At 31.0% G+C, this 19,679-nt stretch overlaps 2 protein-coding genes across 4 annotated transcripts; one reads left to right on the plus strand and one right to left on the minus strand.

Moving 5' to 3' along the window:
- Positions 1-859: 859 nt before the first annotated feature.
- On the plus strand, positions 860-2,857 carry LOC122400360 (methylosome subunit pICln). 2 transcript variants are annotated; one of them, XM_043401784.1, is made up of 6 exons: positions 860-1,121; positions 1,509-1,634; positions 1,710-1,852; positions 2,161-2,337; positions 2,421-2,510; positions 2,664-2,857. In XM_043401784.1, exons 2-6 carry the CDS (start codon positions 1,516-1,518, stop codon positions 2,744-2,746), a joined length of 612 nt encoding a protein of 203 aa, XP_043257719.1. In that variant the 5' UTR covers positions 860-1,121; positions 1,509-1,515; the 3' UTR covers positions 2,747-2,857. The 2 variants fall into 2 exon arrangements, with proteins under 2 accessions (XP_043257719.1, XP_043257720.1); XM_043401785.1 differs by lacking the exon at positions 860-1,121 and adding an exon at positions 1,149-1,334.
- A 509-nt stretch (positions 2,858-3,366) lies between these two features.
- On the minus strand, positions 3,367-7,715 carry LOC122400325 (regulator of nonsense transcripts 2). Of its 2 annotated transcripts, XM_043401720.1 has the most exons (3): positions 7,541-7,715; positions 5,113-7,102; positions 3,367-4,446 (listed from the first exon to the last, which is right to left on the minus strand). In XM_043401720.1, exons 2-3 carry the CDS (start codon positions 7,091-7,093, stop codon positions 3,644-3,646), a joined length of 2,784 nt encoding a protein of 927 aa, XP_043257655.1. In that variant the 5' UTR covers positions 7,094-7,102; positions 7,541-7,715; the 3' UTR covers positions 3,367-3,643. The 2 variants fall into 2 exon arrangements, with proteins under 2 accessions (XP_043257655.1, XP_043257654.1); XM_043401719.1 differs by having other exon boundaries at positions 3,367-7,102.
- Between the last annotated feature and the right edge of the window lie 11,964 nt (positions 7,716-19,679).

Raw genomic sequence — 19,679 nt, forward strand, 5'->3', positions numbered from 1 at the left:
TAGCATTCAAGCCAGATATTCTTCAATATGTTATACTTGAATAGCATAGGTTCACTAGAAAACAATTCGCCCAAGGATTCTGACCGACCTTCTGAAAGATGTCAAGGTGATATTTCTTGTAACAATAAATAATTTCTAGTAGTAAATGAAGTGCAAAATACTAAAAGGTGCACTTTTTATTGTACTGACAGTATGTATGTATGTACGTAAAAATGTTGCGGAGATGAATTTTAAATTTGAGGAATTGGAAACAAAAACCTCGCTTGCCATATGTAATCATAATAAAACATTTTCAGATGGCTTTCCTGTGCTCTATTACCAATTACGTTATTACACCTATATTTTCATAAATATGTATCGTATGAAACATTTTTAATTATGTTAATTTTCGGAACTTTTTGTTAATGTGGGTTTAGTATTTTTTGCTATTTTTCTCAATTTTTTCTTATACTTGTTTATCATTTAAAACTACAATAATGAATTTTTACTAAAATTTGTATTGCGTAGTAATGTGTCGATTATGTTAAATGTTTATACGAAATAAATTAATTTATTATTTGTATTAGCAAAAATGACGAAAATATTAGAATATGTATGTAAGTGATTCTCAACTTGTATACAGTTCTTGTTGTTGGATACTGTAACATAAGACTCTTCGAAATAATTTGAAAATTTTTAAATTAATACAAAGTTAAAAAAATATGCAACAAAATCTCCTATCTTTACATATGTATGACTGTACATATCTAGTTTACTATCTATAGTTTATCATAGTAAAGTGCCGAAAGCAATATAGACGAGTTGATCGTATATTACACTCCGTGCTCTGCATCAATAACGCAAAGGGGAAACATAACAGTGTAACCTGCGGTATAATTTTACATTAATAGACATTATAAAATGAAAAAATATATATTGATTTTCGCAATTATTGGGCATTAGTAAACTTTAATTATTGTATAATTTTCAACATACGAATTGCCATAATCGCTAAAAGAGTGATCAAAGTGTCGTATAACAACTGAATTTGTAAAGTCGAGTTGTTTGTTTAAAAAAAAAAACGTTCATTTTAAGAACAACTTGGTTTGCTGTTGTTTACGATTATTTTGTACAAGCAAGTGGTGAGTTTACATACTAATAATTAACGAACTAACTAAACGAATACAGTAGAAGTCATTACTGAACCAGTAGGATCAGTATTTAAACCGTAGTTACATTCTTATGTGTTTCGCATTCTTTTTATGTCTATACATAAATTACTTAAATAAAACACATGTGTAATTAGTGATACAACTGTTTAAAAAAGAATACTTGCATAGAATACATGTACATTTGTACGTGCATTGTGATAAAATAAGTATTGTGTTTGAACAAATTCGGCATAACCTAATACATATTTTTGTTCTTTTTTGTTTTTAAAACTAAGATTATCTGTAACTGAATAATATAAATTTAATGTTTTAATAGTAGTATGTGTAAGTGATAAATTAGTGTATTAAATGTTACAGGTAAAAAATGGTAGTGTTTAGCAATTTTCTTGCACCGCAGGAAGGAATACGCCATAAAGAGCAAAATACCACTGTGTCCATTAATGATAGAGAGCTGGGGAAAGGAACTCTGTATATTACAGAGAGGTAAAAACTAAAATGGAACAAATTTAAGTTTCATAGTAGTACTTACATGTTTTAATGTAACGTTCACATTGGTAGCTTGCTTTCTTGGGTGAACTATGATACACAACAAGGATTTTCACTTGAATATCCTGATATATCTTTACATGGCATATTACGAGATAAACTACATCCAAGAAAATGTTTATATATTGTGGTCGATGCAAAAGTAGACCTTCCAGGTATATGTACTCTCCTTTGAACATATTTGTGCGTACATTTCAAAACAAAGTTAAAGTCTATAATTTAGCTAGAAATCTTTGATTAAATATTATTTAGTTAACACATTTGCTACTGTTATACAATCTGCCATAGACAACATATTTGTAGTAATTTTATTCGATACAAAGTAGTGATTTTTAACTGGTATGCCACACAAGATCTGTAGATGTGTTGCAAGTTTACAATCGAGCAAATGTGTTAAATGTAGAAATTAAGCAATAATAATTGATATTCTAGTTTTACTTTTCCCATGCAAATTTTTGTGAAGATGCACCTTTACCTCCATCCTCTGGAAGTGGTTCCGAAAATGAGGATGAAGATGCAGATCCTAATTTTACGGAAATGAGATTTGCTCCTGATGATACAAATAACTTGGATGCAATGTTTCAAGCAATGAATCAGTGTCAGGCACTTTATCCTGATCCACAGGATAGTTTTTCAGATGGTAGATAAAATAGTTTGTTATAATGCACAAAGTTTGGCTTGTCGTGTGAACTTTTTATGTACGAAGTATATGTGATTACACAGCCGAAGAAGATATTTACGAAGACGCAGAGGAAGATGATTTTGAAAATTATGAAGCTGGTGCTGGCGATGCTCCCTACATTGTACCACCAGGTAATATTTATACCTTGCAATTATTAATATAAAAAAATTACGTTGATGGTTTTGGTGTAAAATATGGATGTCTGTGAAAAATCTTCCGTTTAAGGAATGATAACTAAGTTCATGTATACATGTATTGTGATTCTGCATTGCTGGAACAAATAGGTATCAATTACAATGGCACAGAAGCAGACGAAGCTATGGACATAGAAGCAGGTCAATTTGAAGATGCGGAGGAAGATCCATAAAGATGATGACGTCAAAATGCAGATATGCTTTTAGTATTAATTTAAAATTACCAGTATCATATATTATGGTAGATATGTGATATTATGGCAAACTGTATTATAGAGCTGTACCGAACATGAAAACACCTAACATTTATTTATATTCATTTTGTACACAAATAATTTGTTAGGTAAAAGTAAACAATTGCATATCATACTCAGCTCCTTGTTTATACGCATATTTGTATTTTTTCTTAAAAAATTATTAATTTCTTATACTGATTTGAATAAAAATAAAATTTAATAAATATAGTCTTCTAGAAGTTGTTAAAAACATTATTAATATCGTAAGAATTTACAAATTTTAAAATAACAATTTCATGTATAACAAACGTAAAATTGATTAAATTATAATCAAAACTCTTAAACATGTCAACATGTAAATTTTTTGTAAATATTACATGAATGACGTTAATATGACAATTTGATTAAACACAATGCTCAAATCTGTTAAATTTGAAATTTAATTATTTGTATTCTTACATAAAAATTATATCTAATTTATGATGTGTATAACAAGGACAGTTATATTCAAATTGTATAAAAAAAATCATAACTTTGTTATTTCGCATTCTTTTTTTTTTTTCATTTAAATATACTGCAATACATAACACATATGACACATTCGTACATTTCTAATATACTTATAAAACAATATTCCTTATAATAAAAATCACATACGAGTGAGAATCTGTATTAAGAGCAGACAGATGTGAATTTCAAACTAAAAATAAAGAAACAATATTCTGCTGTACATTCTATGCAGCAAATACAGAGATCGTATAATTTGCAATTTTATGTATAAATGACTTGATTTTATAATATTTCATGTATTCTTTCAAGAATAATTAAATGAATCTATCGAATCTTTTTTGGGCCGAAAATAAGATCTGCATCCGGTGCACCTTTAGGGTGATTATACTTTTGACGCCGTTCTCTATTTAAATTTACTGTCACTGGTCTAGTACTTTGATTAATTGTTTCTTGATAATCTTCTTCCTCTTGTCTTTCTGTAATATTTAATGTCAATCTTTTAACTCGTTCTTTTTCTTCTTTTTGTTCTTGTTCCCGATTTCTGAGATTCATCGCCAATTCTGACGACACAGGAACTGCTAAGTTTTTATACTGTTGTTTATTACCTTTTCTTAGCATAAGCACAAAGTCGACTGTACTATTATCAGTAGGTCTTTCTTGCAATTGTTCATATGTTTTCTTAGTACTTTTTACATGTAAAGGAACTGAAATATCTACTTGTTGAGGTTTTACCGAATCTCGCATTCTATCTTGTATATTATCCGAGACCATTTTATCGAGAGCAGACAAAAAGTCGTCGTCTTCTGGGCAACTTACTCTTCTAGGACCAGCTGGTAATGCTGCATTTAATTCTGTAACATCCATAAGAACACCATCCGTACCACCTTCTGAAAGACTTTGATCTCCTTGTGTATTTTCTTGAGTACCCATAGTATCGTCTCTTTCCGCGTCAGCGGTCCATTCTTCTTCCGATTGTGCCTCAGAACAATCTTCAGACTCTTCAAAATGTAAATCGGCCACACCCTTTGCATCTCCACTGCCATTTCCAGTGGTGACAGTTAATTCTTCATCTCCTTCTGCAATTACACCCATATCAGAGTCTCCATCGGTACGATCAGCACCATCTTCTGCAATAGGATTTCCAAGTGTGGGGTATAATGTATTTCGTAATTCCTCCACAGCACATTGGGCTTCTTTGTAACTTTGGAACAATTGCATTTTAGGTCTTAGCATTGTTAGCGTGTCGCGATACATATAATCTATACCTACTGGAAAAGGATTTTCGGAAGTCCAAATAGGATCTGTATATTTAAACCAATAATAATTTTGAAAAAATATCAAAAAATAATCAAGTTTTTTCTTGCTAGAACCACCATTAAAATATTGTCCACAGGTTTCTAATAATGTACAGACTAATCGAATTCTAAACAAATGATCGGGTGGATCGAGGATACTTGGCGCGGAATGATCCATACTGACTCCAAAAGTAATCAGAAGATACAATGTTCGAAATATATCTCCGCTTTCTACCATACGATAATTATACAATTCTCCAAGATATTTAACCATAGCAATACGACGTTGTTTAAATTTTGGTAAATTAATTTCCATGCATAGCCTTATATCTTCCAATACACCATCGACTACATGAGGACCTATAGTTTCATAATGCGCAACAAGTCCTGCTAATAAACTTCCGACGCATCGAATATTTAAATATTTAACGTTATAAGCGGCAGTAAGACATTTAATGGCGTAAGATGATACGCTTTCGTCTTCCCAGTCTAATTTACGCATCCATTTAAGAACTTTATCGGTATTTGTCTTGGAAAGATCCTGATATAGTAATTTTCTTATAAATTCGTGAATCGGCGGTCTATCCTTTCGAGAGACACCACCCGTAGATTCTGGTGGATTTACAAAATAATATGCATTCTCAATTATTGTTACATAACGCGAATCCAATGCAGTGACCGCCTTTTTACGCATCATTTGTTCTAAATATACTTTTGTTCTTTGATGCGAATCTGGTGAACAAAATAAATATCTTCCACATGTTTCTAATAAATTGCAAGCCATTTCGATATGATGATGAGTGAAATCATATAACAAAACTTTTAAGCAATATAATGCTTCTATCTTCGAGTAAAGTTTAAATTTTACAAGTTCACCAATGTATCTGACAACTTTTACTTTTGATTCTATGTTGATTTGATCCTTTTTGCGTACGTGGTATTTAAAGTCATGCTTTAACATTAAACATAAATCATTTCCAACATCAGGCATAACAGGATAAAGAATAGCAGCCAACCGTGAATAAAATGGTAGTAGATCTAAACGAATTCTGGACACACCAAATAACGCTTTTACTAATTTTTTCTTATTATGTTTTGTGCTGAGATTCATTAAAAAGTGTACTGCAGCATTGTCAATCATTTCACGATTTACACAATTTGGTAAATGAGTTAGGAATGCATCCAAAAGTATTTTATTACTTATGTTTGAAACTTGAGGCTCATCCACTTCTGCTTCAGGTTCATCCACTTTTTCAGTCTCTTCTAATTCATCAAATGTTACTTCTTCATCTAAAGCTTCTTCGCTTATTGGGGCATCTTGTTTAGGTACTTCTTTTAAATATGATCCTGGAAGAAATACCGTCAAGTCTGGTAAAACTTCATAGAATCGCCTAGTTTCGTCATCTCCCCACATGTCTTCTAAGATACTATTTTCCTCCCCTTCGCTAATCATTTTCAAGGTTTCCTCTGCTTCTGCTTTCATTTCGCTATCAACAGGAAGTTCTGGCATAGGTTCATCCAAAGTATCAGAAAAACTTTGTACATTATTAAGCAAACGTTCATAAGATACTTGAAGACTTTCAAGTTTTTCTTTTCTTTCAGAACTTAGTTCACCTCTGGTTTGTAATATTTTTCGGTTTTGTTTTTCAAATGCTTGAAGATCTTTGTGTTCCTTTAATAAGTGCTTGCATAACGAGTTATAATAATCTCGTAGTAGTAATCTAACATTTTGTTGTTTATCAGGTGAAAGTAATTTGCTTTTAGGAATTGGTACATTTAATTTTTCTGATATTTCCCTTACTCGTTTAGGTACAAGACCTGCATAATCTTCACCACAGTGTTTGCAAAAACTTAATATAATGCTTGCATTGTTGTGTTCTTCTTTATCCATATTAATCAAAACTGTTAATGCTGAACCAAGTAGAGATAATCCTTGTTTATGCGTGAAAATTCCTGCATTAACCAGCTCTGCATAAAATCGGAGATCTACTCTAAGTTTGCTCGGATTTGCAATTTTATCTACAACTTTCAGAGATAAAATTCTTTGCCAATTTTCAAAAAAATGCGTAGAGAATTCTGCATATGTTTGATGTAAAAAGCTACATACTTTAATAGCAGGCGCAACATCTGTCATTTTTAACTTGGCATCCACTAAAGCAGTAGCAACTTCGCTTACATATTTTGTTAAATTTAAATGCATCATGTCTTTTAAAACTGTATCTAACTGTATACTACTAAAGTTTTTTAGTTTTTTCACAAATGTTGTGTTTCTTTTCAGGGTTGAATCTAATTTGCTAAAATATGTGTCTGGTGGTCTATTAGGGTTTAAATTAGATGCTCGAATTTCTTCTTTTGTAGCAAGCCGTTGTTCTGTTTCTTTTACATATTCCATTAAGTATTGTTTATCTTCTTCAGACACAACATCCTGTTCAATAGCTGCTTCTGCAGCTTCTGGTGCTGCTTCCTCAATTTCTGACATGATTCAATTCTGTTACATGAAATATATATATTTTCACAAAATATAATCAAGAATAAGTACTTATGTGTATATATGTATTTATTAATTGAGTTACATGTATATTGTATCATTAATGAAAAAAAAAATTTGTATGATATGAATTAGTGAATGCTCTATATTATAAAATGTCAAAATCTGTACACCAAATTTTATAGTCTACCAGTATACCAAACTTTATAGTCTGTAATGTCATTGAAAAACTATGCTTTCAATGTATGATATTGTTTTAATTACGAAATATTGTGCATATTTTACAGTACCCAATATATTTATATTAAAATTACAAATAACAAAATTTATATAAAAATTAAATACTTTTGTTTGAAACAAGGTGAGGGTATAAATTGTATTAGTCATATTATTTTGAACAATTTTTATGTTCTACTACTTTTGGAGTTGTTTACTTACGCCTTTAAAATGTAAATAAGGTTATGTTATGGCAGACGACAACTAATCTTTTAGTAGCAATCACATAATTCACATACTAACAATACGATACTGTTCGTGTACAAACTACTATAGTCTATTTTTTTAGAAGATAAAATCGATCTAAATAAAACGGGACTATAGCAAAGGTATCTCGGCAAGAGGCTAATCTTCGAATACAAACGAATATAATAAAATTGATACAAATTACTATTTGTGTGTGCATATAATACTGTTTGTTCTTTCTCAAAGCTTTAACTTTTGCATCAATTATTTATTGCAACTTTTGTCAACGAATTTTCGAGAGTTTTTGACCAAAGATCGATTGGCACTGCCAGCCAATCAGGTTTTAGTCATGCAATGGACATTGTGTATATTCAATTTCAATGAATTTTAATTCTTTTATATGATTATTTAAAATTACTCTCCAATTTGAAGAAGCGAAAGTTCTTATTAACTTTAATAACAACTTTAATAAATTCGTTAATTACAAATTTTAAATGTTTCATTTATATATCGATAAAGTTCTGAATCACATCGATATATCGAAGTCTTGTTCTTTGGATTCGCATGTAGAAAGACGGGCAATAGAATAGTTTAATTAATATTAGGAAAACGTGAGTAAAATATTGTTTATCGTGCTTTAAATTGTTCATTCTCTTTTTTTCGTTTTCTTTTTTATACTTCATTGTTAATTCAAGTTGAAAATGTTGTTAAATTGGATGTAACAAAGAAAGGAAAATTGTTTTATAGCACCTTCAAAGCTACAACATCATCTTTGTCTGTTTTTAAAAAATCATTCATTTAATTAACTTCTAAAGTAATATCTGTGAACCTGTTTTTAAAAAGAGCATTTATCTTTTATATTTTACGATTATACAACAATGATAAATGCAGAAATATGTATAATCGGTTGTTATAATACATATGAAATAAAATGTGAACGATTGTTGCAACAGTTCTGAAAGTCGACACTAGTGGACGCTGTGATCGACGACTGTTCCTGCATCGAGCCTCCAATTAATCAGTCATTGCTTGTTGCTAGGGTCAGATGGGTCGTACCAGAGTTTAGAGGTAGTTCGTTAGTGGCGCTAATGTAGTCTTTTCTGTCACCTACCATACAGCATCGTGTGTAGTTTATGGCGTAGTCGTTTAGCAACGGCCAAATAACCGCGTACTTCGAGATCGTAAGGTGAGGTAACATTCTATTATCGAATAATATTTTGTATTATATTATTTATATTTTATCTATTATCATTACTTATCTTGTTATTATCACACTGTCCTATTTATTATTACTATAACTTTTGTTTCTAGGTCAACCACAACTACTAGTTGAATTGCAACAATGCTGCAGGAAATTACATACACATGTACTTGCTCGATTTTTTTCATCCTTCTTCCTATTTTTCAGCTTTTATTCAGAAACTTTGATGACCGCGTGCAATGCGGTCGGTAGAGTCAGTATTTGATTCGTAAAATAGATTAACGTTTTTCGAAACACAGTGGCTCCGAACAGATTAGCGTTTACATGTTAGGTATACGCGAAACTAGAATCAGTGTTTATCGTGCAATTGTAATTTGTTTTCAGAATATCGGGACTCATTGTTTTATGAATCGCAAGAATAGAATCACTTGTTTGCCGATCTCAATTTTCGGTCACGTAAATTTTGTTCACTATTGTTTGATAGTCATTTTTTTAAATTTTTCTCTACAAAATTAGAATTATTCGCCATCGGTATTAGAATCAGTGCATCGCTGAAGAGAAATATTGGATGAAACTTCACAAGAAAAAATGTAAATACCTTTGTACTTTCTTCTTTTTATAACAAGGACAAAATTACCATCTCTATTTTTGTTATCTCGTTTAAAAATTTCTTAAGTATCAGAAAATTGTTATGTCCTTTGTACCGAAAATAAAGTCTCAATAATTTTAAAAATAGATTTTAATATTTTGTATTTCTTTATAGACTTGTTACATCTTTGCATCGCGTGAATAGGCCCAGCAGAATTTCTTCGGTTGTTTCACTGGTGACTTCTAAGCGCCCTCTACCAAACAATACATCCTCATCGATTCACATCATGATACTACACAAACACGGTCGCATTCTACGATCGGTGAGTCGCATGCTACTTTGTCTTCCTCTAATCCCTAATCATCGTAGGACGAAATGTCCGAATCGATACGGGAGATTAGTTGTATATTTGCTTTTAGCGAGTACAGTGACCGTGGGTATTTTATATACCCGCGAGTAGTAACTTCAATTGTTTTATTATTTAAGTAAAGCTAGGGTCTTCTTGTGCTGCGCGTTTTTTGATATGATAAGTAAGCGCTTCATAGTATGATAACTGATTTTTAATTAAAAATATATTCAACATTTATAAAATGAATATTTTCATTAACATATGATACAAGATATACATGTTAATTATACAATAATTTTGATGATATGAATTAAATATGAAATTTATTTACATATAATTAACTGCATTATAAAATAATGATTCTATGTTGGAGAACCAGTTTACTATCTATACCTATTCTGAGTTACAGTACCCTTCCGTCAAATAGCGGAAGTCTGCAAAAAAATATTAGTCAGCGCAGCACGTTAACTAAGCCGCTCAAAGTACAATTTCGTGCAAAGTTCATCATTCCCCATCAATTTACCATAATATACATATACAGGGTGTTCGGCCACCCCAACAATTTTAATGGGAGACTTTAGAGGCCAAAATAAGACGAAAATCAAGAATACTAATTTGTTGATTGACGCTTCGTTAAAAAGTTATTAACATTTAGAGTTCCGCCTGTAGAACGGCAATCTGCGAATTTTTTTCTCGAAAGTACGTAGGATTTTGGGGGTATGTGTATTTACCAAAAATGATTGTAATTGACCCCCGCAACCAAAAATAATTTTTCCAGAACGATTTGAAATTTTTTAATTTTGTTGAAAAATTTAGGCACCTGTCGATTTTTCTTAAAAATTCGTTTTTCGTTTTTAATAATTTTGTTTGACACCTTACAGAAAAGTTGTCTAATACTTTTTTATAGGTACCCATGAGTTCTACTTCAGTAAAAAGTTTCGTTGAAATATATTCAATATTGTAAGAGTTATGGCTGTTTGAAAATTGGACCATTATTATGGAGTTTTTATTTTACGATGTCAGGGATTAACTTTTCGAATATTTTTGGATTTTCTACATATTCTTCACTAAAATACGCTTCGTTTGCATTTTAAAACATTAAAATCGTCCAATCCGTTCAGAAGTTATGATATTTAAAACATTTGCATGAAATTTCGAGGAACATATCTGGCCTGAAATTATATTTCCGGTAAGGAATTTTTTTCTCGAAAATGGTTAGGATTTCGTGGATATATGTATTGACTAAAAATGATTGTAATTCGCTCCTGCAATCTAAAATAATTTTTTTTAAACGATTTGAAATTTTTTAATTTCGCCGAATTTCAGGGGAATCATCATTCATGGTCAGACATTGTATTTTAGGTAAAGAATTTTTTTCTCGAAAGTGCGTAGGATTTCGGGGGTATGTGTATTTACCAAAAATGATTGTAATTGACCCCTGCAACCGAAAATAATTTTTCCAGAATGATTTGAAATTTTTTAATTTAATTTGTTAATAACTTTTTAACGAAGGCTCAATTAAGGAACTGATATTCTTGATTTTCGTCGTAGTTTGGCCTCTAGAATCTCCCATTAAAATTTTTCCCAGGGGTGGCCGAATGCGCTATATACATATAGGTCTTAAGCCATATGAACAGAAATAATTGGCGATCACGTAATTAAACAACGTAGACTCACGCTGATTCTCAGTACGAATTCGAATACGATCACTTTACTTCACTTCATGTCATTCGTTGTTAGCCTCGTTAGCACTCTAGTTATTGTAACCGAGTAGTATTAGAACGCACTGAGAAATATATTATACCTGTAATATGTATACCGACAGTCTCCGAGTTTCATACCCGGTTCCCAACATCTGATAATATTCTAGGTATAGAATATATATTATGGAGTATTAACGTATTTTATAAACAAGAAGACATTTCGCGATAGGTGGATTTTCGAGTCAAAGTAATATGCATTGTATGCTATTTTCATTTTTTGACAAATTTACTTCGACGACAGAATCGACCGAGGGTAGTTTAATATTTTAATTCATAATTAAAACAACAAATTTGCTTTAATGATTTATCTAAAATATTCAAAGTAAATTATTTTCTTTTAAAATCATAACTTAAGTATTTCCTTTTAAGTAATTAAATTACAATTATAATAATTTTCTTTAATAATAATATCTTTTATTATTAACGTATTTTCCTCTTGATATATTACGCGTAAAAAGTCGAGTCATTTTAACAAAGAACAAAAAAATACTATCTCGTTATTATTTACTAATCAGTCTTTCTAATTAAGGATTTTCAACATACTTTTTGAGGTGCTACTTACATAAGTGAAGGCAATGGGCACGATGATTTAGTTTGTAAAAATCGTTAATAATATATTTCATTAACGGCTGACCATATATGTGTGTGGTTAGGATGTGCGTCTTTTGAAAATTTATTATACTTTAAAAATAACATTATATTTCGTAATATTATATTTTTATGAAATCCAATAAGATTATCAAACTTTTACTTCTTATTTTTCGAATAACTATTGAATAGTTAATAATATTGGCTTCAGAATTTTACAATGAATTGACGCCGCTTTATCGAGATTAAATCCATCGCCAGTGTCACTGTGTTATAAATAATTATAAAAATATCATAAGCGAACCTGAATAAATTCAATAAGTTGATCGAACAGCGACGAAAAAAAATAAAGGGTTAATAATATAATTTATATAACCTTTATTCGTAGAAAAAGGCTTGAAAATGAGAAGACGTGTTTTGTTACGTAAAACAGGGCTTGCAGAGGCCAGCTCATTTTATTTAGGAAGTTTATACTTATGTTTTGTACACAAATATATACGTATATGTGTACTTAAAGCGCTGTATACAATCTTCAGAACATCGTTAAAATTTTTTCACATTCTCATTACGATTTCTCTAATTACTACACCGAGGTTACATTCGTACGGTAGTCTAAAATAAAATCTGCACTCGAAAATTCACTTTCTCTTTGTGGTGTTTGCAAAATTTAGCCGGACATCTTTCATCCGGCTCAAACGCAAACATTTACGGATACAGCTTTTGCAATAAACTGTAAAACGTTCAGACGAATACATGCGATAGAAAATTGCACCCTGTTACTTTCAGAAATTAAGTACCTTAGAAACATTAGCGAACGAGACTGATTTGCTCGAAAAATCTACTTTTAGAACGTTCGTGTCACAACTTTCGCGTGTTTTATACGTCTTAAAACGTTAAGTAAAAAGTAGTAGCGCGATCGAGGGGCAATTTTTCCGCTGGAAATTTGTCCTTTCTTTTTAAAAAAAAAAAATTATTCCTTGAGCATGCGTTCGCTCGTTGCTCGATTCTCAGATATTTTCCCTCGTTCGTGAACGTACGTACGCTAGTAAAATTCTGTAACTCGTTGCTGGATTTGGACAAAATAGCATTCGGAATAGAAACAAAAGAAGACATTTATCCAAACACTTTGATTGCCATGTTTCTTTCCTTTTACTCGACATTTACTTAAATATGAGCGTGGAAAATAGATGTATTCGATAGTTCGACAGCATAATTAACATTTTTTAGTGTTCCTGATAACGCTATAATTATCTAAACATTTTCATTAGGATTCATTCGTTATTGGCAATCAACGCGTCAACAACAAATTTAAACCAAGCAAGAAACGCTCGAAAAGCAATTGTTATACGGATAAACGGACGACTCTTGAACTTTGTGCGCGTTTACTTTCTATTGCAAATACTATTTCTCCGCAGTTTCTTTTATCGTTAAGGATAAATAATAATATCATGAACTTCCGTTGTTCGTGGAACGAAGTTCGTTATGGTACGTCTACCGACTCGAAATGACAAGAATTGTACTAACGTGACATTAAACTATTGCAATAAAATATTAATAATATTAATATTAATAATAATAATAATACAAATCGTAAAATAATAATAGCGATAACAATAATATAGTGCGCAATATAAACTAATATGTGGCATAGGAATATGTTTCTCTCGTAATATGCAAGTCTGAGTATGAAATGTAAATGGGTGGTAAAAACGTGTATCACCTATTTTTTGCTTCGATCGTTGTATTTCTAAAAAGAGTACGATAAATTTAAGAACCATAAAGAAATATGGCGTGTGGAACTTTTCGTATCTTTTTCTTTTTTTTTTATATATATATATATATATATTAAGGTATTAAATTCGGTTTGAAGATTGCACGAATGTCTGTCTTAATTTTTAGCAAGAAAATAAAAAGAAGAGACAACAATAGCACGTAACGACGCGTACCACGAAACGAAAATTAATATTATTAACGTTTCGAGCGACACAATTAATTTCGTTCGTTAAATACAGAAGGAAGTTCTCGCGTTTGGGAATTGTCGTTGCAAGGCAATACATTCTTAATTCTCGTAATGTTCGCGCGTATCGTTCAGTTGCGTGTTATATAAACAACTAATCGCGAACATATGTGGCTATGTGTGTTGCACAGTGTGCCCGGTGTAAATGTATACACGTATTAAATTATTTATTCGACCACCGAAAATGCAACGAAGTTGTTTAGACAAATGTTGTTGGGCTCGAAAAGGAGGAATTTTAATTATATTTCAATCTTCATTTATTCAATGGGACAGTACATATATTTATCCTTGTCCGCGATTAATTATGGTTTTAAGATCGTTTCATAATTTTCTGCCAAATTTTCTACTGGAATCGAAAGCATCGAATCTTAATTAATTTCTTTTGCAAATAAAGGTTATTTAATATTGTTTTTAGTTGATACTTTGTAAATTCATTTCATAATTATTTATATCGCTTCTTGTCACACGTTTTCTAGAATTGTCGCGATGAAATATCAGATTCTGGTAATTTTTCTAATCGATTATCCGACGCAATTTCATTATTTGGCCTCGACTCGAAGCACAAAGTCTCACTAGACACCCCTGAATTAAATAATATTTGCGTAAACAACATCCTTCGGTATTGAATAATTTATGGAACAATCGAGTACATTTTGACTATACTATATTTAAGCCGAGCATACTGCATGTAGGTACTCTGTTACGATATACATACGCGTGTATCTTCCCTTAGTTCTTTTTCTTTCGACGATTATATACACTCACAACCGCTGTGCGTGTATACTCACGGATTGCACACGTGTGTGCAGAATATGGTCACTTATAAAATTCTTTCATTTAGAAAATATATTTCTTTATATATATATGTATATATATATATATGTGTGTGTTATAGATATTTCTGCCTGTATTTTTATATATAACATATATTACATAGAAACATAACGAAAGTATACAGTGTATACTAATAGAAACCACTTAAAAATCTTCGCTATTGTGTAATAAATAGTAGAAGTGTTTTTTGTGAAAGTTGTGTGTTTTCGAGGAACTTTGTTTTTTTTGTGACGGAATTTAATAGAGAAATGAGTTTTGAAAAAAGTATTTTATACTAATACTTTCCCAGATATTTAGCTTCTAAAACAGCAGAGATAAGAAATAATGGGTTTAGGATAAATGTACGAATCTAGATATTTTATATCGCAAGTTACCTTGTTTCTATTACTATTTATAATAACGAAGATAATAAGTGATTCGTTTCTACATCCTGCACATACATTCTTCTCTTTATATTTATTCATGTATTTCGTAGTACTTACAAGGTCACGTCTCGAGAGCGAATTTTTGTTCTATTCAAGTCTGCGTAAATTTGTGGAGCATTAACATTAATTTTTTGAACAGTTAATACTTGTACAATTTGTTTCTTAATTAAGAGTTCTGCGATCTCCACTCGATAGAATTTTTCTATTTTGATAAAACAGAGGATCGAGGTAATTGTTTGAAAATTACTTTTCTATTTTAAGGAGATATTCTACTGCAAAACTTTGTAAAAATCTTAGGCCACGAGAGTGAGGAGAATAATAAAAAATTGATAATTAAACCTTAGTGTTACCATCTTTTTAGTCATCGACTTTTTTCTTCTATAGTCGAACACATCCTAATCAAGAATCTATTTTCATTTTTCATTTTAAATGTTTTTTTTTACTACATGTTAGAAGACGTAAAATTCTTAATTATTAAAAAATGATCAAGAAGGATGTAAAAATACGTATATAAAAATACATATTTTACAGTAAAATATCCCCTCAATGTGATTTTATGCTTTAACTTTTGGCTGGAATGTTTTGCAAACAAAATTTAAAGATGATTTCAAGTTGTTTATATTTTAATACTGTATAATTTTATGACGATTCGAATGGAAGAAAGGAATTTTGTTCTCGGGATGTTCTCTTGTCAGTCGCGTGTATGTTTGGAAATCCTTAGTAATTCGGATCGAGCGATAATTTTCGATATAAAATACAGGTTTTGTGCGATATATTCAACCGCGATAAAAATTTGCATATGGAACATTCACGAACGAACATAATTAATATTTTACAGGTAATGCTGAACATTGCTCGACACGATAGTTTTGCAATTTGCTTTTCGAATGCTTCACAATGTCCTCGATTATATCGTATATTCGTTCGAAATTCAAACAACGGTATTTATTACTAAGGATTTAATTTGCATGTAGCTTTTCTGGGTGCAAAGTATGGTAGCCATCGCGCTTTGTAGCAGATAGCTGAAAGTTTTTCGTACAAATGCAAGATTCACTTGTTATTCAGGATTCTATTAAGTAATATTCATTCCCTACTGTTGATTACACACTTTTTTACGTATATAGTACGATCGACACACATTATGACAATTGAAATATTCGTGTTCTTTCATCATGTTATGAGCAGTAATAAATTAGTATTCAACGCTAGATTTACCGAAGAGGTAAAAATTATTTGTTCCGTCATTAGTAATGATGATCATTCACATCTTATTATTTGTTACTTTTTACAAAGTATAGTTCTATGTAAGATTTATACATACTTATACGAAACTTTTGATTTCTTTAAAACTTTCAAAGTCTTTTCATAAAATTTCAGTATAGTAAAATATATTTCCATAGCTTCCATTTGACCATAAAAATATGTGACTCGTATTTGCATCCTAAACGCTCGTGGAAATGCAATTTCACAGCATAATACTTGTTCTTTTCGAAAACAAATGATTTTGATCCTTCGGTATACGCAAATTGGTGGATCTAGCGTTGAAATAGATTGCTAAACGCGACAGATGATCTTTTGAAATAAATGCCGAAGGAGGACAGTCTTGGCAGTTCTAACGACGACGAGAATGCATTTTAAACTACATTAACCCGTTTCAGTCTTCGACGTTTTCTCAAACTTCCGATTGATCTACGCAATTTATCAAAAAGTCACGGATCACCGTTTGGAAGCCTTTGATAGTTTGAAATGCACGAACTCGATCCGTAAAACCCTAAAGACTGTCGATATTAAATTTACAATTATTTCTCTTCGCGAAAACACGGAATTCAGCGCGAGGAAAGTATCACAATTTTCAGACGTACGCGTATATTATGGAACATTCATATTCTCAATACTTTGTCCAACTTTAATAACTTCACTTTCATTTAGAAACACATCAATTACATTCGTAACACAGATTTCAATATGCTCGGTGATCGCTTCATGCACAACCGAACAATAATCGCACGTGATGCACGCCACCGATCAAAAGTTTTAAAAGGATCGTTTTATTTTAGATATCATAATTTCGAAGCTTTAAAATGGTCGAAATAATTCTTTCTTCAGTTACGAAGTTGCTAGATGACAACCCTTTTCCATTTTTCATATTTGGAACCTTATTCTTCTTTCCAATTTGCAATCGTATAAATTTTCTTCGTAAATATGTAGTTATTTATAGCGAAGGAGATCTAATTCTAAAAGCGAAACGTTTATCGTATTTGTTAACATGCTTCTAACGATTAATTTATTCAATTTTTGGTCCTTAATGTCGCGAGCATCGACGATGATTTTTCGATTTGAAGATAAAGGTATTATATTAAAAATACGAAACTTTTGAGCGGCGGTGTACGTAGAAATTCGCAGGGAAATATGGAAACGAAGCTCGAATCTCGTACAAAATTCGACGAGCTCTCGAGCCAGCGATACAACCAGGGATTAAAAAGGTTCCAAAAACAATTGTTTCGAACTGTTACGAATCGATTTTGATCGAAGACGATTCAACGGAATCTTTTTTTTTTATAATTGTTACGAATACTCAAAATTCATAAATATATTGGTTTTATACCGGTTCAGAATGGTTTTTAAACAATCTATTTTCTTCTATAGACTATTCTAGTTTAAAATTGTTGATGATTTCAAAATTTTAACTTCAAATCATTTTCCTTAATTGACTTTTTGATTTTATAAAAATATATTTTTTTAATAGTTATTTGCATTTAAATATAAAGCTGTGAAAGGTCACTTGGTCAATATAGATCAAATACTTTGTTCTAAATTAAATTTGATCACTATCATATAACTCTGTTATTTTGGAAGCTATTTAGCACTATTTCTACTAAAGGTGTCGAAAAGGTTTAAAATTTTAACGCAATTCACATTGACAGTTGTTTTCATAAAATTGCAGTAGAAACAGTGGTAACATCGATACAGATAGGGTCGATACAAAACCGATATGCAGTGTGTTCTGCATTTTTCCGTACACACTTCAGCAGTGCGTTCTACAAGTAAAAATAAGACTAAAATGTTATATAACAAAAAATTCATAAATACTCCGTTAAAAAGTTATGACAAAAATATGAAATGTGATATAAACGAAGTTGAACATGATTCCATTTTAAAGTGATGGCCACCTTTGTTAAGACACTTTTGACATCGATGTACTATCGAATTTATTGTTGACTTTAGCGACATAGATTTTTGCAATTAAATCATCTCTTATACGTATTTTTGTATTGTAACCTTTCTTTTTCGTTCGTAGTACAGTGTACGACTTACCCTCATAGAGATTCAACATTACAAAAACAGTATACATATCCTAATTTACATATTTATGTTACTCAACATCGACACTACATACATATCTCGTCTTGTCTTGTATTAAACTGAGACAAACAGCGTTATCGTATCTTTCACAGTTCATATTTTTGTCATAACTTCTTAATAAAGCCATTATGGATTTTTTATTATACATGGTGTTCGGCCACCCCTGAGAACAATTGTAATGGGAGTTTCTAAAGGCCAAAATAGGACGAAAATCAAGAATATCAATTTGTTGATGGAGGCTTCGTTAAAAAGTTATTAATGTTTAAAATTCCGCCTGTACTGAATTTTTTTCTCGAAAATGCGCAGGATTTTGGGGATATGTCTATTGACCAGAAATGATTGTAATTGTTCCCCGCAAACGAAAATAATTTTTTCAGAACGATTTGAAATTTTCTTTTTTCGTCGAAAAATTGAGGCCCTGTCGATTTTTCTTAAAAATTCGTTTTTCATTTTTAGTAAATTTGATTAACGCTGTACAGAAAAGTTATTTAACACTTTTTTGCAGGTATCCATAAACTCTATTTTCCCTCAAAATTTCAATGAAGTATATCTACTATTGTAAGAGATATGGCTGTTTGAAAATTGGACCATTTTTATGGGGTTTTTCTCATTTTGAGGAGTTAAGGAATAACTTATCGAATATTTTTGGAATTTCCACGTATTCTCCACCAAAATACGCGTTGTTTGCATTTTGAAACATCAAAATCGTCCAATCCGTTCAGGAGTTATGACATTTTAAAGATACGCATGAAATTTCAGGGAAGCACTTTTGGCCTCAGATTATATTTCCGGTAAGAAATTTTTTTCTCGAAAATGTGTAGGATTTCGAGAGTTTGTGTAATGACCAAAAATGATTGTAATCGACCCCTGCAACTGAGAATAATTTTTTTAGAACGATTTGAAAAAATGTTTTTTGCCGATCAATTTGAACACCTACCCGAATTTTTTTCTCGAAAGTGGGTAGGAATTCGGGACTATGTGCATTC

The sequence above is a fragment of the Colletes gigas genome, unplaced genomic scaffold, assembly GCF_013123115.1.
Source record: "Colletes gigas isolate AHSC1104 unplaced genomic scaffold, ASM1312311v1 Colletes_gigas_Sc00017, whole genome shotgun sequence".
Lineage (NCBI taxonomy): Eukaryota > Metazoa > Arthropoda > Insecta > Hymenoptera > Colletidae > Colletes > Colletes gigas.

What these genes read in the sequence shown, in the direction of transcription:
- LOC122400360 (XM_043401784.1), top strand. Translation starts at nt 1,516, where the DNA reads ATGGTAGTGTTTAGCAATTTTCTTGCACCGCAGGAAGGAATACGCCAT. An exon ending in ACTCTGTATATTACAGAGAG is followed by an intron (nt 1,635 to 1,709) that starts GTAAAAACTAAA and finishes TCACATTGGTAG; the next exon opens with CTTGCTTTCTTGGGTGAACT. An exon ending in TCCCTACATTGTACCACCAG is followed by an intron (nt 2,511 to 2,663) that starts GTAATATTTATA and finishes TGGAACAAATAG; the next exon opens with GTATCAATTACAATGGCACA.
- LOC122400325 (XM_043401719.1), bottom strand. Translation starts at nt 7,093, where the DNA reads ATGTCAGAAATTGAGGAAGCAGCACCAGAAGCTGCAGAAGCAGCTATT.